An 18,330-nucleotide genomic window follows, 5' to 3' on the forward strand; every position below is an offset into this window, starting at 1 on the left:
GAAAGTAGCACTATTTGAGAACCCACACCATCCTTGGTCTCTTCTTGACACAGTGACAAATTGTAGGGCGTCCTTTGTTACTTCAGAAGGTCTTGGTGAAGCCATCCAAGGAATGAAGCCAGAATCCACAGGCAGGTTTTCAGAGGTGTGATGTGAATCATTGGGTCTGTCACCCCAGGAGAAACAGCCCTGCTTTTAATGTCGGCTGTAGAGGTTCAAGTCCTGGCAGCCCCTGATCTTTGTCTTTCCTTCACTGTGTTAAACAGGAGATGAATGAAGATCACAGCACCCCCAAGAAAGAGAAGCAGGAGCGCCTGTCCAAACACAAGGAGAACATGCAGCACACACAAGCTGAGGAGGAGGCACAGCTCCTCAGTCAGCAGAGGGTGTTCTACGAGCGAAACTGTCGTGCCTTCAAACGCAAGATAATGACCAAGAGGCACGAGTTTGAACAGGAGCAAATACGAGAGGTGAGACTTTTTTTTTACTTGCGCCATGAAGTTTCCAGGTGTTGAAAAAATATGCACTGTCCCGTAAATAAAAGTATGACAGCCGAGCAAATGGCAAACAAAATTTTAAGTCTTTTTTTTACAACATTGGTGATTTACTACTGGTCCTGTAGGAATGAAATGGGAAACATTCTGTGCAATCTTTTTAAGTGCCTTCATATCTTTTTATAGTAATAGATATTAGGTTGTTTGTGTATCTGTATTTGTGTTTTCCTGCTCTGACATGGGGGCATAAATTGTTTTAAAAGATTTTTGTTTTTCAGCATGGATTTGTAGCATCACCAACAATTAAAAAAAAAGGTTTGGTGGGAAGTGCCTGCAGTTTAGTGGGCTTGAGCAGAGATGGATTAATTTTTCTCTTCTGTAGTTTTTTTTTGCCTGGGAAGCAGATTACAAAGTATAAGAAATGAAACTATGTTCAAATCTAAAAACTGTGAGCTAAATCATTTATGCAGCAGAAGTAGGAAGTGTTAATTTGTAACTTCACACAGGAATCAAGCGTGGCTGTTTAACTAAACTTCCACTGGTGTGAAAGCACACCAGAAGGTATATTAACTGATTTGACCTGTTTTTACATCTATAAGCATAACATAGGAGACGGCGTTTACTTTTTGCAAAAATATAATTTGACGAGATAAATTACATACAAAATCCAAAACTGCCAGCACGCTGTTTTACACTGTTTCTTTGTGAACAAATTAGTAATTAGTTCTAATTTACCAAGCATAACGTGAAAGCAAAACAATTTCCCTGGCCCCATCTTGTTTTATTTTAAACTATAATAAACTATTATAAATTGACACCGGGAGAGAGCTGTAACTTGCTTATGCTCCATCGCAGGAGCTGAACAAAAAGAAGACGCAGAAGGAGATGGAGCACGCGATGCTGATCAGGCACGACGAGTCGACGCAGGAGCTGGAGTACCGGCAGCTGAAGATGCTGCAGAAGCTGCGCATGGACCTGATCCGGCTGCAGCACCAGACGGAGCTGGAGAACCAAATCGAGTACAACAGCCGGCGGGAGAGGGAGCTGCACAGGAAACACGTCATGGAGCTCCGACAGCAGCCCAAGAATCTAAAGGTATTCCTACTCCAGCATCCGCCTTGCTCTCAAGCCTGTTGAAAGGCCATTGCGCGGGTTACAATGAACACTGGGAAAGGTTATGGCCAACATTGTGTCTCACCATGCGGTATTAGTATATCTGTAGAACCCACTCAACTTGTTAAAGATATGAGATGTAATAAAGCATGCAGATTTATTTCTCCATATCAGAAAAGATCTTTGTCATTGTCAGTGTTAGTCTGATCTTTTTCCACCAAATAGATATTGCTTTTATTGATTTGGCTTTACTAAGGGTAACTTGCTGGGACTATAATCTTTAAGTGTGTGAAATCACTAATATAGGGATTTCACTGATTTTAAATTTGACATGGCGAACAGAAGTTTTTTTTTTTTTGCAAGTTAAGGCTTCCTGGCTATTGTAGAGGGAATATTTTAAGACTGTTACTACAGTGCTTCATCACTAACAAAATGTAGTGTACTATATGTGCTATTAACTGAAGGGAATAGTTACTCACCAGAGCATGTTAGGGATTAACATAATGGACTGATAGCATTGATTTTCAGTGACCTAACGTTGTAAAATGTTACAAATATTCAAGTTTTCTTTTTTATACCTCAGTGATCTATTTAATGGTGTCATGAAGCTAGCTTTATATAGGCAATGTAACCATTAAACCATGATGAAACTGGGCAACACAAGAGAATTATAACCCCCAGATGTCACTGTATGATCAGATTGCATTCTCAGCACAGCACTAGTTAATGACCCTTAGCATTATTCTTTCGCCTTCATTTAGCCTTTGAATTGTGTCTTCAACCTTCTATTATCAGTTTTTCTTATTTATTCCCTTTGCTGTTAAAACTAAAAAAGGGATGTACTGTGATCCACATTAAGGCATAATTTATTATTCAGAAGTTTTGTTTGTGTGTTTCACAGCTATATGAAGGGTGTGCTTAGTACTGTATAATTAGTAGGGCACTTGACCAAACAAACACGCACAACGTACGTACTGAGAGGTTCCTCATGTTGCATTTTAATGATTCTTAACTATCTACCCAGTTGCATATCTTTTTTGTTTTAGAAAAGATCAAACATGCAGTGGAGGCACTTTTTTATTGCTTTCATTCCTTTTGATCGTACATTGCTGCTTTTTTTTCCATTGCAGGCCATGGAGATGCAAATTAAAAAGCAGTTCCAGGATACATGTAAGGTGCAGACAAAGCAGTATAAGGCACTGAGAAACCACCAGTTAGAGGTCACTCCGAAGAACGAACACAAGACTATACTGAAAGCACTGAAAGATGAGCAGACACGCAAACTTGCCATTCTGGCGGAGCAGTATGAACAAAGTATAAACGAGATGATGGCCTCGCAGGCGGTAAGTTGTCAGAAGGAAGTAACAGAAGCTTTGTATCGTAAAAATGGTCTTTTCAGTGAGTTTAAATGTTTCTGAACAGAAAATAATTAAACCGCCGCATTCCTGTAGTTAAGCATGTAGGTCTTGGCATAACAGTCATGTACACATGCTTTTTAAGTGCTCTTAAATCAGTTAAATGCATAGTGATGCTGACCCCATTTCCATACCCCATATAAGGCACAGCACGAACGGTTTGTGCATTGCTAGATCACTTGCAGCATGTTAATTAGATAGTATTGATGTGAACAGGCTCTCACATTTGTTAACATGGAAATAATACTGAAGTCCTTAAATGCTATTGTTGTATTCCTACTGTATATAAACCCGTAGTGAATGCAGATGTTTTTCATTATTTAATTATACAAATCGTGCTGATCTTCTCTGTTATCGGGCCATTTTCCCTGTCACCATGTTAATTTTCAACTGTGAATAAAACTTTGGTTGAACTACTTGTAATTCTGATTGTCTATTCATGCAGAGACAACACAGTGGAGACCCAATCCCCAAAAATACAGATGTGGTTGTCAGACTGTCTTCTCCCATCTGTTGCCTTGGACTGTTGAGTGCATTACAGTGCTTTTCTTTCTGTTTGCAGTTGCGACTGGATGAGGCCCAAGAAGCCGAATGCCAAGCCTTGAAACACCAGCTCCAGCAGGAAATGGAGCTACTCAATGCCTACCAGAGCAAAATTAAAATGCAAACAGAAGCACAGCATGAGAGAGAGCTGCAGAAGCTGGAGCAAAAGGTCTCCTTGCGCAGAGCCCATCTTGAACAAAAGGTGCGTTCAGAACAGAAATAGGTTTTAAAACAGCTGTGTTGGAGGGGGGTACCCTGCCCAGTGTTGCATTGTACAGTCATGTACATGTGCTTGCTGTCATATCAGATGCATTATTGTTTGTGTTTGTTTCTTGGGAGAAGAGGCAATAATATTCTAGCACTCACCTTGCCCCAGGAGCTATGTGGTCATTATCTTTTGATTGTTAACTCGAGCGTTCCCCTGGAGTCATGTCCTAAACCAGGGTCATTTTGATTGGTGCTGGCTGGTAATAGAAATCTACAGTATGTGCATAAAGCCTAGACAAACGTGTGGGCTTCTAGCGCCATCTGTTGCTTTCATTGTAGAACTACAGATTAGAATTGTGCAAGTATTATTGCCTGAATTATACTTACTATACTTTCATGTATTGCAAGAGAAAATCTTTCAAATTAATTTCTGTTTCCTAGACTGAATGAACATACGATATAAGTAAGGTTTAAAGGATTCTAAAACTATAAATGTGGCAATTCTGGAAACCATTACAGCTGTTACATTGTACTCTTACAAGTACAGGCTGAGTGAAATATTCTCTCCAGATATCACCCCCAGAACTGACAAGCATACACAGGTAATTTTCTTGGCACTAGAGATGCACATTTTGTTCCAGCGCTTAAAATAATATTTTAAGTGCTGTGGCCTGGTAAGAGACCTTTTACTAAAATAGCAATTATACAGGAGCAAGGGTGAAAAGTACTACAAGTCACACTGAAAATATAAGTTAGAGAATACAAACTGTTCGAATCTCCAGAGCTAAATTTGCTGGTAACTTGATGAAAATATTTGCACCAGCATGAAGATGCATTCCACCTAGAAACAATATAGGTATTGAACACAAACTGTTTTTTACTGAAATATAATTTGGGGATTTAAATATGAAATACTCTCTGCTAAGCACTGTGGGAGTGATCCTATGGGTACTGTATATTTAAGGTCAGATAAGATCACTTTATTGGCCATATACAATTTGTTGCATTAGGAATTTTTCTTTCAGCAGACCCCAGCTTGCTCTCCGTGAGACACACAGAGATGGAGAGAGAAGCTTGGGATCAGGGCGCAGGGTCAGCCATTTATACGGTGCTCCTCGAGCAGTTGGGGTTAAGGGCCTTGCTCAGGGGCCCAACGGAGTAGGATTCCTCTGCCGGCCGTGGGATATGAACCTTCCAGCCACAGGCACAGATCCTTAGCCATAGTGCCACTGCTCAGCCCAGCTTTAATGAGAAGTGGACATTTATATGGACGGCACCTCAACAGGGATTCCTTTATTCCAGGACATTTTAGAAACCCTGATCTTAGAAAGACGCTAGCTGTCAGGGTTTATTCAGTCCTCCACATTTGGATTTTCCCCTACCAAAGCTCACTTTAGATTTATATTTTTATTCTCTTACAGCAGTTTAGCATTTTGTTCACAGGCGATGTAAGTGATCTGCTGTTCTTGATTACAGATTGAAGAGGAGCTGGCTTCACTTCAGAAGGAACGCACTGAAAGAATCAAACACCTGCTGGAACGACAGGAAAGGGAGATCGAGAGCTTTGACATGGAGAGCACCCGACAAGGGTTTGCAAACCTGGGTACATTAGACTATCCTAAGGAGGACTATAGATGAAAAAGATTTGCCATCATACCCTGTCCACTTCTCATTAAAGCTGGGCTCTTTGCTACTGACATCACCTCCGGACTAGTGCCTGTGCCTAGTGTCCTCAATAATCAGGGCCCCTTGTAATGTTACAAGTAAATGCTGGATAACTTTTGGTTGTCTTTTAACAAATGTCACAGTATTGATGTTCATGTGCAATGATAACTTTTGGTGAAACTGAAAAAAGTGGATGTACGTTGCTTAATGATCATGCATTAGAAATGATTTGTCAGTCTGTGCAAAAAAAAAAAGAAAAAAGAAAAAAAAGACATTCTCCTGCAGCCTTATCTTATACGCTGCTTCTCACTTTTGGTATTTATTCATCAGGAAATTTTATTAAGATTGAGCAATTTGATATGTTTAAATATGAACTCATATTGTACATATTGGTAGTTACACACGTTATTTCTGGGGAAATTGTGATTAACAAATGCTGGATAACGTAACTCAGCCCAGCATTTAACTGTATCATAATCATTTTCTGCTGTAGCAGATGATGTGAATACCATACATGAATCCCAAAACCCAGGTAGCACATAGGGCATGGGATGTTCATGTATTTTGTGTATAGAAGGATTTATGGAGAGCTTTTACTTATTTTCATATTGTATTTTAACTGGTCCTCAGATCAATTTTTTAAGATGATTTTTTTGTTCAGTATTTGGAGTTTAATCTGTCAATGGGATCTTCTATTGGAATTTTCCATCTAGATCATTATATTGCTTTATCCACACTTTCAAGCTGTGTATTTTCTTACAATAAATCAAATCAGTAAAATGCTTTATTATTGCATGCACTTTAAAATTTTTCAGGTTATTAAGAAAAGCATGAATCTGTCAGAGCTTTTAATTATATTTGTAAATAAAAGTGCTCACCACATGTTTGGTTTAATAATTGTTCTTCACATTAGTTAACTTTTCATTCTCAGTTACTTTATCCATGTATTTTATACCACGTTTAAAGAGCACTGCACTGAAGCATGGCTGAATGCAGATTTGTGCATTAATCACATAGGACTTACAAGTGGTTAGGTACATCTCATCACCACCTTCATTTGTTCTTCACTTTCTATAGACATGAGAATGTTGCTCTGAAATTAAACTTCAATTGATGAAGATAAAGGTGGCCTGCAACCATTTTCCTGTTACCTAATATTTCGAGTGCTTTTAACATATCCAAGGGCAACACCCTATTTTAAAGAGCAAGTGTGTGTTGGGGTTTCCTTTTAAAAACCAGGACAAAAAAAAAACAAAAAATCTCTTATTCTTGTATCTAGCTTATTTTATTGCAATCTAGTGCAAATTACAATTCTTACGGCAGTGAAATACTGCAGAACTGTGCAATTAAGGTCAACGAAATGAGAACTTTATAATTAACACAAAAAATAGCAGATCTGCAACGCAGGAGATGCATAACATAATTAGCCGGTAGTCAGTTCCATTGGTTACTGAGGCTTTCATTTGCCGGACAGCTGTTGATACAGCTTCGGCACATAATCATCCCATTCAGCTTGGTAGCAGGTGCCAGCTACTGGGGCTCCCAGCTTGTACTTCTTGCGGAAGGCTTCCACTTTGAATTTTCCACGGTGGTCTCCAGATCGATTGCTGAGAACAGACTCATTGCATGACAAGGGTCCGGGCTGTTCATACACCAGCCACACATACCGATGGAGACCTGGAGGACACATCATGCAGAAAAGCTGTTATGCCTTTATGCCAAAATGCTGTGGACTCCCCCCCCCAATTAATCCTTTTGTGTCCGTTTCTGCATGTGCTCTTATATTCCATGACCCATGACAGATTTGAAAACTAATGGGATCCAAGTGGCAACTGCAGAAAAGAAGTGTAAATACCCCGATTCAACCAGTTTGCAAATGACCATCAATTGCATCACCGTTTGAGAATCGGGCAGCTCATTCTGCACTCTTGCTCCATGCAGAACTTTCGGAGTTCACCAGACAACGCAGGTCTGAAGTGAAGGCTGTTTGCACTCGACACCTTTAACAGGCTTTCAGAAGTCTGAGAAATTAAAGGACAGCCCCAGGCACTTGTAAAGGGCTGAAATCTTTCTCTTTCCCTGAAAAGCACATTTGAGTTTAATTTGAGCTTAATTGAATATGGGAATTTAAAATCCATTTAAAACAGCCTGGGGCTGTGCCACAGGGGAAGAAGAATCCGCAATGAAACCTGACCTAGTACAGTCAGTGCAGTCCATGAATTTCAAAAGGTTTCTGGCACAGCACATCACAGCAACAACGACCTCTTAGTAGGACTCAATTGAATGTTATTTTTTAATACAACCATTTGGAAGATGTAAATGTAAAATGTAGTTGTAAAAAAAAACGTACTCCCTTGTAATGCTGCTGTACAAAAACCTCATTATATACCTGCCTTAAGGGGGGGTCTAATTTGTTTTTAAATCTTACCAGTTCCTTTTGGAGGGCCAGATCCAACATAATCGGACATCACACATCCAGTGCCAACATCGTTTCCTTTCATGTTCACAACCAAAAAGTGATGCCACTCCCTTGCATTAACCAAAAAAAAAAGTTTCTTAGCAAAAAGGTGAGTGTAGTCACGAAGACAGGCACCAGATCATATAGGCAACAGATTTGAACAGGTCTTTTATCAAATGCACCTCAGATGATTCAGCAGTTATTTACCATATTAAATTCACATTTTACATTAAAAGTTCTAGCACTTCTGTCTTGATGTCTTAAAGCATCCTCCCACTCTTAACTTCATTTAATTCTATTTAAAAATGTATGTTTATAATCGTATGTTAGAACCTCTTTAAATATTGCGCTCATTAGGCGTGTCCCGCATCGTATTCCTATAACGCTCAGTTTTGTGATCTGATTTCATTGTTTATTATAGAGGCCTTATAATAATCTTATAATAAGGCTCACCTGAATTTAGGGTCCTTTCTGCTCGGCGCGTCTGGATCGGTCAGGACTAGAGTGTATAGTTTGCCAGGGTCGCAGCCTGACCAGTCAATGCTTGTAGGCGCGTTTTGCACCTGGAAACACGCAAACAAACGGCGTCTCGCACACTGAATACACTTAACAATCCTGCGCATAAACAATTCGATGTGTTTTTAGCTCCATGTTATTCAGACAAGCATGAAACCATTGCGTTCGTTCCAAAAATGTGAAGTTTCCTTAAAAGGTTTTAATGTTAATATGGACCAGCAAATTATAGCGCGTCACCCTCCGCATTATTTCAACGGACATACAAATTAAAGCAGAAGAAACGTCTCCCGTCGTCAATATCACTCCTCGTTTATCTGTCGACATTATGAAATTGATGTACGCTTTAGAGATTTAGTCTTAAAACGGCCATGTGGTGCAGCCGAGGCCTGAGCAGAGAAGCGTCTTGTACTCGTACTGTACCTGGGTGGGTGTGAGCACTTTGCCCAGTTCATCAATTTCAAGAGGCCCATATTTGACGGCCAGAGGGACGGCGGGCTTCTCTTCCACCTCGGTGAGAGCCAGCGGTCCGTTCCACGCACCTAGATCCACGGGCATCGTCTTAGCAAACCAGACCTTATGCAATAAGGCAGACAATACCGCAATATGCGAAACACCCAGCTTCTGAACTAACGCTGCCTCTCTTCAATTTTGATGAGCGCATATATTTTTCAACTGACGGCCCACTGAGCCAATTGCCGAGCGCTCAGCCCCATGTGGTGCCGGTCGCGGTAGGGCAAAGCGCACGTCAATCCGGCAGAGCCCGGCGGCCAGTCCCCAGCGCTTGCACGTTTGCATGGCGTGCCCCCCTTTCGGTCTAGAAATGTCTGCAGAAACCCCGGGGTGCCAACAGCGGAAAGCAGCGACGGCGAGTGATTAGAGAGACATTTTACTTGAGCGGAACACCAAATGAGCGATGTCACAAGCGCAGATCACAGCCTCCTCCCGGATGATGTCATGTTTGCAACGGCACAACGTTTTAAGTCAGGCGGGGGTGTTTCAGAATTACGCGAATTCCTATGAAAGTATAATCGTATCGAACAATATGAAAAATAAGGCTTCACGCCATCTGAGGGTTTGCTTACTATTACAGAAGGCAGAATGTGGCTTCAGTGACACACGTGTTAAGCACCGAGTCCCGGTGTATTGAAAACAAAGTGAAATGCACAATAACACATTGTTACAATAAAAACATATTTAAAAAAACACACAAAAGAACAGGTGCGGTGCTTTGATTTCACGCTGGGCTCTTCGTTTCCTGTGACGACGTCCTTCTTCCAGGACCAGGTAGCGCAGCCGTGACAGTTCCCCACGCGTGTCTGTGCCTTTAATTTAAAACCGACGGGGTGTGGCTTCAAAAAAAACTACTGTATCCGGAAAAATGGGATGGCAAGCCCCAAAAAGGTAAGGGAGAGACCTGTATCCGGAAAAGTTCACCTGCTGACCACTGAAGTTGCAGGTTTGTAGTAAAACCTGCAACTAAGTTTGAGGTAACTGGGGAGGTGTAATTGGAATTATGCTGGGGCCGCTGACAAAGTAATATGTTTTTATCAAGCTGCTCACGCCTAGCAGGTTGTTTACAGGTGTTGAACTTGCGGATTACTGCTGTCCTATTGTTGATCGCTGACTGCGGGCCAGGGTGGGATCTACAAGGAAATAAAACTTGCTGAAACAGGTGGCAAGCATGGGCGAGCTAGCCTCCGCGGGTATTTTCGGTGTTCTGTTGATATGCACAACAGGTGAGCTCGATTTAGGAATTTTATTTCAAATCTGTGATTTATATATTTGCCCATTTGTTTTGTTTTCGTTTCTGTATTTTATTCTGTTGTGTTAGAGGGTACCTTTTATAGTCGCATTAACGTTAACCTCCGAATTATTCCACACGTAGTTGGTATTAGTATTTTAATCAAATGTTACGGGGTTTTTTGCAATGTAGTGGACGTTGAGAGAGGGAGTCGTGAACGGACACACCTAAGATATGAACCAGGTGTACAAGTACGTGACGGCTAAAAAAAACAGGTGGGAGCCGGAGAAAGCCCCAGTCCGCAGGACGCGACAATAAGAGTAGGAGGAGGTTCCTCTGGACCTAGTCATAGTCTCATGGACTGTGAAAGCAGGGACATGCATCGCGTAGTTGACTGCAAAAACATCGGTGCGCGAACAGGTGTGAACCAGACACTGACGAACCAGACAGGTTTCGCTTTTCTTCGTATGCAGTGTCAATGTGCCATCGCAAGGGGGTCCTATCCTTTGGAGCGCAAGCCATGTTTTTAAACCAAATTTTCTATTTTCACTCGTCGTGCAAATATTCCTTCCTTTACCGTGCGGTTGGTTATACCATAGATGTACAGTATAGTCGTTATGTTTTGACGTTTGGAAATGCATGCCAGCGGTTACCAAAAGCTGGTGTGTCGCACGAAGAGTCCGGGGGTGCCAGTGGCACGAAACGTTTACAAATATTGTGTCCGGCTGTGCTCCCGCCGCCAATAGGGAGAAATAGAGACAGAGATGCACTTTGTGCCGCGAGAAATACTCTGGGATCAGACATTCTTCTCTAAAATAACTAATCTAATCCCAGAATTCCGCCTCCTGCCAGAATTAGATTAGTTTCCGATTCTACAGGGGGAGGTAACTCAACAGAGCTTGCAGTCCAGTGTGTGTTCCCCTGTCACAGCCTGAGGAACAGTCTCCCAGTAACATTTTACGTGATGTCTGCAAAGATCTAATAGTATGGTTGTACTCTAAATGTCAATGAATGTTGTGTTAATTGTATCTGCTTTGGCAACACTAATTCATTGGTCATGCCCATAAAGCTCTTTGAATCTAAATTGCATAAGAGTCACTTTACTTTCAGGATTTTTGTTTACAGTTAACTGTCCAGTACTGCGCCTGCTAATGGATTTATCTTCATGTTTGTTTGTTTTTTTACAGTTGTGACTGATGCAGTTAATATAGAGGAAAGAAAAGAAACACTAGGAGAAACTGTAGTCCTTCCTTGTATTGACACTGCACCGAATAGAACATTGTTTATCACACAGTGGGTCAAGGATGGAACAATTATTGCAGACTCAAATTCCTCATATGTTCAAAGGTCCGCTATCCACTTTTCCATATTAAATAACAGTAGCCTACAGATCAGAGGCTTGACTGTGTCAGATGGAGGAAACTACTTCTGTAATATTACACCATCTACTTCCGCGGAGGAGAATCAAACGCACATTAAACTGCTGATTTTTGGTAAGATATGTTTAGCCTTCTAGTTTGTTAATATAATCTGTAAACACTTTTCTGAACCTCTTAATTGTTATTATGATTTTGGTTTCAAATAGAAATCCTGCTTCTGTGTGTGAAAACGCCCTTAGAAAGAAAATATGACAACCATTTTGCCCATATTGCTTGTCCATTTGTTTAGGAAAGTGAATCTAAAATTGTGTCCAGCCATTTATCTAAGAGTTAAGGTATTAAAAGGAGCTGTTCCAGACACCCACAGCTTATTGTGTAAAGTAGTATACCCTGTTCAGCCGTGTAAATTAATTCTTTTTATAGTTTCCAAGTGTGACCCCTTGTTTTGCTATGGAGTCGGAAATACGTATATGTGTTGTCCCTGTCTGTACCCCTTAGGAATTTGTATACCTGACCCAAGTCTCTTGTCAATCTCCTTTCTTCTAGACTGAAAAGACACTGATTTGTGTTATCCTGTTAATTGTGCTGCAGACTTAAATGATATAATAAGATATGGAACAACATCAGCCATTGTCAATATAGGTGTGGAATGTGTACATTTTATTTAGAAAGTAGTATGTTTAATGAGACAACAGTTTTTTTTATTAACAAAGAATATTATTTTCTTTGGGTGCAGTGGAAAAAACATTCTTTTAACATGAATTTCACATTAAATCAATCTATTTAGTTAGCCAGAACAGTTACCTTTGGTCTGTGTAAACAGAGGTACAGTAGCTGCGCTGTGGTCATCTGAGTGTCAAAGTCAAAGAGTGTCATCTCAGCCATCTACTACTTCTCAAACATTCAAATTCTTCCCAACAGCCTGTATTAAAAAAAAAAACTAGATGAGATCACAAAAGGCAAGGATTTGTGTGGTGTCAGGCTAGTCCCCAGTGAATGAGAGAACAAGCCCAGGCTTGTCTTGTGTTGTTGCAGGTGGTCCAGAATATGAACTAGAAGAGCAAATGTGTCACCAACATTCCCAATGCAACAGTCCTTATCAAGAGCAACTCTACCATCCCTTTATCAGTTCAGGCCAGTCCTTCCCAATCTGAGATCGGACCTGGATTTTAGATGATTCGGTATCAAGAAATAATGCCCTCGCCTCAGGGAGTGGGACTTCAGTGTTGTTAGAAATGTTCCATATTTCTGGATTATAACAGAGCAACAACAGCTAATTAGCCAGGAAATCCAGTTTCTGGGATGTCAGTGACCCTATACCACTGCTGGTTTTCTTAAGGCACTTTATTTAATATAATTGGGGTGTTGATGTTCAGAGGATATTAGGAGGGTCATAAACCTGTTCACTGTCATCAAATACAGGAGTTTTTCTTTCAGGATCATTTGATATTTTTTGTTTTATGTAACAAAAATCAAAAGCTTTACATGAGAACAGATAAAGATGTATTTTTATAGCACACTGGGTTGAAGACACTTTAAAAACTGCTTCAGTAGTTTTTTGCATCACAAGGTAACATGCTTTGTACTTTTGTATTTAGGTGCTCCCGTTAAGCACCCTGAGTGCCTTTCTCAGATGGGAAATGTTTCCATGCAGCTCCTTCTGCGCTGTATTTGGATTGGAGTGTACCCTCTTCCCACACTGCACTGGACAGAGGAGTCAAGGAGTCTGGGAGACCGCGAGCCTGTTCTCAATGTCTCCCAAACAGGAGAAAGCCTGGAGGTGACGCTTAACAGATCACAGCTACATGATGGTCAAGAGCTCAGATGCACTGGGCATCACCCAGCGCTGGAGCCCAACGACTATAGATCCTGCTCTGTGACACTAAGTAAGCCTATTTCCCTTACCCATTAATGTCCAGTAATGCATAAAAGTCTACGTGAGAGGCACAAAATCACTACCAGTTTGTGAAACACGATGGAACAGATGTTTGTGTGTGTTCTCCATCTGCGGTTTGATGGTACACAAGGGTAGATTGAGGGTAGATTATGCAGCCAGTAACACACACTTTTTAATGTGTATATGAGGTCTCAGCAGATCTGCTGATATTTTATGTATTAAATTCAGTGTAGAAACTGAAAAAAAATGTGCCATATTGCTTTCAAGGAATATCCTCTTATGTGAAAAGGAAGTTTTTTCAACAAAGCTCTTCCATGTGTGCTTTTCAGAAGCTCCATATCCACAAGGGGACCCACTCGTCACTGCTTTTGCTGGGAAGAATGTGACGTTCAAATGCACAGAAACCGAATCTATACCACCTGCTAACACCACATGGCTCAAGACAATCAGACAAGAAAAAATAATCCCAAACTCCAAGTACATAATTTCTCAAGATGGGCCTGTTTTTACCCTCACTATCGTTAACTGTTCCAAAGAGGAGGATGAAGGTGTTTACTTTTGCAGGAGTGAGAACCCCGTCAGCGTTCAGGAATTAGAAGTGTACCTAACCATAAAGTGTGAGTTGAATTTGTGTTGCTTGTCTTCTTTTTTTTTTCAAATGAATGGTCTTATTCCTGACCTCATGTACAGAAAATGGCCTTTTCTGATTATTATTCATCATTGGTAAAAAAAAAAAGGTGTTTAATTTCACAATTAGTCACCAAACATTTCTAGTAAACCCTTAATTCAGAAGGGTAAGACATTGATCCACCCCGATTCATAACAAGCACCTTTGAAAGATGTTTTAAGAATGTTGCAGTGATACTGACAAAGACTGATACTTAAAAACAGTGGAGATACATGTAGATGAACCTTTACTAAAATGGTGTGGAACCAGTTTTCTCTCTTCCAAGTCATGAAAATCTCTGTAGAGTGCTATACTTTGTAGATTATCACCTAAATCCTTGCCACCTAACTCAACAGTTCCTCTCGGGTCCTGGAGAGTAACAGTTTTACAGATCTTAAATCTCCTGAATTAAAGATTAGGAATATTTGCAAGTTATTGATAATATACTCATTTATCTGAGAAAACTCTGGTCTTTTAGGACAAAGGGACATTGTGTTGTTTATTTGAAATGATTTCTAAATTATTGAACAAATTGCCTGTTTAATGGATCTCAGGTTGGTTGTCTTTAGATACTTTTTTTTTTTTAGATTTAATTTTCTGCCCATAAAGTCTATGAAATTGGAGTTCTCCAAGACCAGGACTAGAGACTCCTACTTGAACTCCTTAAGAAATGCAGCAGTCTCCCTTATAGTTAATTTTGCTTAACAAGCCAAGCAACTTGTCAGAAAAGTTGGGAAATATGTGTGTACGCAGTTTAAAAACAGTTGGGCTTAATTTAATAACAGTCTTATAAACTTGCATAGGACTTGCTGTATGGCATGGACCCAAACTGTAATAACTATACAAACTAGTATACAAACTACTAGTAGTTTGCTAGCATACAAACTGGGGTGGTGTGGTGGCTCTGTGGTTAAGGATCTGCGCCTCTGGCTGGAAGGTTGCCTGTTCGTATCCCGTGGCCGGCAGAGGAATCCTACTCTGTTGGGCCTCGAGCCCCCAACAACTCCAGGGACACCTTATAACTGGCTGACCCTGCACTCTAAGCCCAAGCTTCTCTTCCTGTCTGTGTGTCTCATGGAAAGCCAGTTGGGGTATGCGAAAAGACAAATTCCTAACACAAGAAATTTTGGCCAATAAAGTGATTTTATCTTGATCTGCAAGTTAGAGCACATGTTCAGGGGACTTGTGGGTTTAAAGCTTCCCCCTTCTTCTCTAGGTTAGCTGAAGAATTGATTTAGGAAGCTTGCCACACTGCATCTGATGCAGTGGCTTTTTGTTTTCCAGCTTCTGCATCAAATGTTGGTGGGGTGATTGGTACATTTATTGCCATCCTAATTGTTGCAGCAGGGATTGTTGCTGGTGTTATAGCATATTCTAATCGGGACAGAATATGCCTTGGTAAGACAATTTGTATTTGCATTTTGCTGTAATTGTAATTGTTAGCCTTAATTTAGGGTTTACTGTACAGTATGTTGCTTTATCATGTCCTCCTTTTGTTCTTCCACTCTACACTATAAAGTTCCACTTAGATTAATCATTAGAGGTTAATAATCTTTTTGAAAGTTCAGTAAGTGGCCTCTGATGAAAGGTCTCAGATAAACTAGTGTTGAGTATGCAACTGATTCAAGTGAAAATATTACTCATTAAAAATAGTCCAGTCCAGTGCTAAGATTTGTAGTATAAAAAAATCATACATTATTATAAAAAACATACTACCTCAAACTGAGTAACTTCTTCAAAATGTTTTTTTAGTTTTCAGAAAATTATTAAATGTATTTACAATATACAGTACAGTATATAATAGTTAATAGAAAAAAAATATAGAAAATAAATTTACAAGAGGGCATGGTTAATATTTAAGTTATTTTAGTTTAGGATTTTTGTAGAAAACATACTTTTAACTTTATGTTTTCCTTCTCAGATTAAAAATGTAAATTGGTGACGATATAAGTAACATTCATATTGATCTCCTTTCTTTATTTTGTAGGACACAGCTTTGGGTAAGTATTGAATTTCCAAATTGAATAGCTAAACCTTCTATGTCATGTGGAACTGTTGATCCAACAATGTGAGTGTTTAATTGGGAATTTCCCATCATTCTTGATATGGGGATTTCCCTTGGCAAAGATTACTGTTGGGTAATAGTATAAGCAACAGGGAAAGTTTTAACTGCTTATAAATTAAACTTATTTTTAATATTTGTGGCTACATTAAAAAACACCTACAGAGACCTGATGTATCTTGTTGTGTGCATGTAAATTACAAAAATGTTTTTTTTAATAAACGTTTTGATAATTGTTATCAATGTTCCTATTGATGTTGATTTTTACCCTTTTGTATTTCCTCAAAAGTGTTAACTTAATCAGCTTAGATGCAGATACAAAGGTTTTCTTTTTAAAAATAAAAAGCAGAACTTTGACAACACAATGAAAGAGGCCTTCTATGTCTGGTAATCCATCACTGATAGTGCCTGGCTATACTTATCACGAACGGGTGATTACAAAGTAGAGGAAGGTGTTTGGTCCATCTAGCTTGTTTGGTAGTTACTAGCAAATTGATTCAAGTATCTCATCCAGCCATTTTCTGAAAGAAACCATGGTACCGGCTTCAATTGCATGGCTGGGTAACTTGTCCCGGGCTTGTGTAACCCATGCAGCTTGATGTTCACGATTGCAGGAATGAGGAGAGGAGTGATGTGTTAAATCTGGTGGACTCGGATGAGGAAGAGCTCTTCAATGACCCTGCCACAAGGATCACAGCAGTGGCTAATGGACATGCCACGTCACTAGTGCAAATCCATCATAACTCTCCCGGTACGTCTTGTTGATTGCTGCATTGACACTGTCTGTGGAAGGTTTTATTAGGTTGAAGGTGAAATCCTAAGAAGTGGTCTCACATATACAGTATGCTGTTTCAGACATTTTATGCTTCATTTGTTCTGCTGCAGTACATCATGAAAACTCCTGAAACTTGCATTTTCAGGTGACATAGAAGACCTCAAGAGCACTGACTCAGAGAGAGGAGAAGAGAACACACCCACATCTGAGGAAGGACAGGCGACATTATAGCTTTCGGGGCACGGAGAGAAAGAGATGTTTTTATGGTTGTTGTTTCCTTATAGAATCAGCCAGTTGTATACCTGGTTTTCACTACCTTCTTGAAATGTCAGAAAAATCTCAGAGATGACTCCATTCATACTCAACATAATGTACAAATATAATATTTTCTGAAAAAAACAAACGTGTGTATAAATAACCACATACTGTAGTAAATTTCTGGGTCATTCAGCAGGAAATTATCATTGATCATGAAAATTTGTATTATTGTTCATGTCATCTTAGCCCACTATGTTAAATATGTTTTACTTGTCATGAACAGGCTGCTATATTCGACTAGTAAGTGGAACACGGTGCTTTTGTTCAGCACTTCATACTGTAAGTCTACCTTTTAGTTTTGTGTCTCCACAAATTCTGTTGGCTTTGCAAGAAATTGAAATAGTTTTAAAAGCTTTTGTTTCATTTGAAAATGTAATTTTCATTACAATTATTACAATTAAGATATTTTATACCACATATCAGAAGGCTGTTGGGTTGATTGAAATCTTTTTCTGATCTACAAAGTCCTATGTGTCCTCAATTGAATTAAATCTCTGTGGCAGTGCTATCTCAGCGGTCTAAAGTGAATTTATAAAGGAATAACACAAACTTTTAAACAACATTATGTATAAATGTATAAATATGTATGTATTATTTCAATAGAAATACTTATGGTTAAGACTTCTAAATACAAATGGACTTTTTAATAATTGTTTCCATGTTTTTTTACTGTAAAAATATTTTTGTGAATGTGGAAAAATACAAACACCTTTTTATCTTTTGACCTGTATCTGCACCAAATGCCTTAGAAATTAAGAGAACCTTTTTAAAAAAACGTTACGCCTCTAGATGAAAAAACGTTATACAGTATATGCGGTAAAACAGTAAGCATTTGTATTAAGACTATTTTTGTGGGAAATGGTTTGTCCAGGTTTTTAATCCATTGTGTAACCTGTCATGTTTTTGTGGGTTTACAGTTATCGTGAAGGTGAAATAAAAATTCGTGTTTTCATTTTTTTAAAACATTGCAATTAGTTTTGACTCTTTGATATTTTATCCGGGCACACATTACAATAAACAATATATACATATAAAATCAGAATAATATTTTTTTTAGTTCCATTATTTAAAGGTGCACAC

The 18,330-nt window shown here is 39.4% G+C and overlaps 3 protein-coding genes and 1 long non-coding RNA gene across 6 annotated transcripts in view; 3 read left to right on the forward strand and 1 right to left on the reverse strand.

Moving 5' to 3' along the window:
* Positions 1-6,319, forward strand: part of LOC148641506 (serine/threonine-protein kinase TAO3) — a 43,117-nt gene extending 36,798 nt beyond the window's left edge. For all 3 annotated transcript variants that reach the window (XM_088618350.1, XM_088618351.1, XM_088618352.1), the window contains exons 17-21: positions 267-470; positions 1,350-1,589; positions 2,738-2,950; positions 3,585-3,767; positions 5,249-6,319. In XM_088618350.1, coding sequence (XP_088474476.1) covers positions 267-470; positions 1,350-1,589; positions 2,738-2,950; positions 3,585-3,767; positions 5,249-5,410 — 1,002 coding nt within the window. In that variant the 3' untranslated portion in view covers positions 5,411-6,319. The remainder of the gene's footprint in view (positions 1-266; positions 471-1,349; positions 1,590-2,737; positions 2,951-3,584; positions 3,768-5,248) is intronic.
* A 379-nt stretch (positions 6,320-6,698) lies between these two features.
* Positions 6,699-9,088, reverse strand: pebp1 (phosphatidylethanolamine binding protein 1). The gene is made up of 4 exons (XM_088618366.1): positions 8,832-9,088; positions 8,349-8,458; positions 7,866-7,966; positions 6,699-7,114 (listed from the first exon to the last, which is right to left on the reverse strand). The coding sequence occupies exons 1-4, from the start codon at positions 8,964-8,966 to the stop codon at positions 6,897-6,899; spliced, it is 564 nt and encodes a 187-aa protein (XP_088474492.1). The 5' UTR covers positions 8,967-9,088; the 3' UTR covers positions 6,699-6,896.
* Positions 7,209-7,770, forward strand: LOC148641508 (uncharacterized). The gene is made up of 2 exons (XR_015929840.1): positions 7,209-7,406; positions 7,447-7,770. It is a non-coding gene; the product is annotated as an uncharacterized LOC148641508 (long non-coding RNA).
* Positions 9,089-9,818: 730 nt separating the features above from the next.
* Positions 9,819-18,213, forward strand: vsig10 (V-set and immunoglobulin domain containing 10). Its single transcript, XM_088618353.1, has 8 exons — positions 9,819-10,147; positions 11,340-11,645; positions 13,130-13,417; positions 13,758-14,045; positions 15,380-15,493; positions 16,083-16,095; positions 16,772-16,908; positions 17,078-18,213. Exons 1-8 carry the CDS (start codon positions 10,093-10,095, stop codon positions 17,161-17,163), a joined length of 1,287 nt encoding a protein of 428 aa, XP_088474479.1. The 5' UTR covers positions 9,819-10,092; the 3' UTR covers positions 17,164-18,213.
* Positions 18,214-18,330: the final 117 nt, after the last annotated feature.

The sequence above is a fragment of the Lepisosteus platostomus genome, chromosome 24, assembly GCF_059453375.1.
Source record: "Lepisosteus platostomus isolate fLepPlt1 chromosome 24, fLepPlt1.hap1, whole genome shotgun sequence".
NCBI classification, from domain to species: Eukaryota; Metazoa; Chordata; class Actinopteri; order Semionotiformes; family Lepisosteidae; genus Lepisosteus; species Lepisosteus platostomus.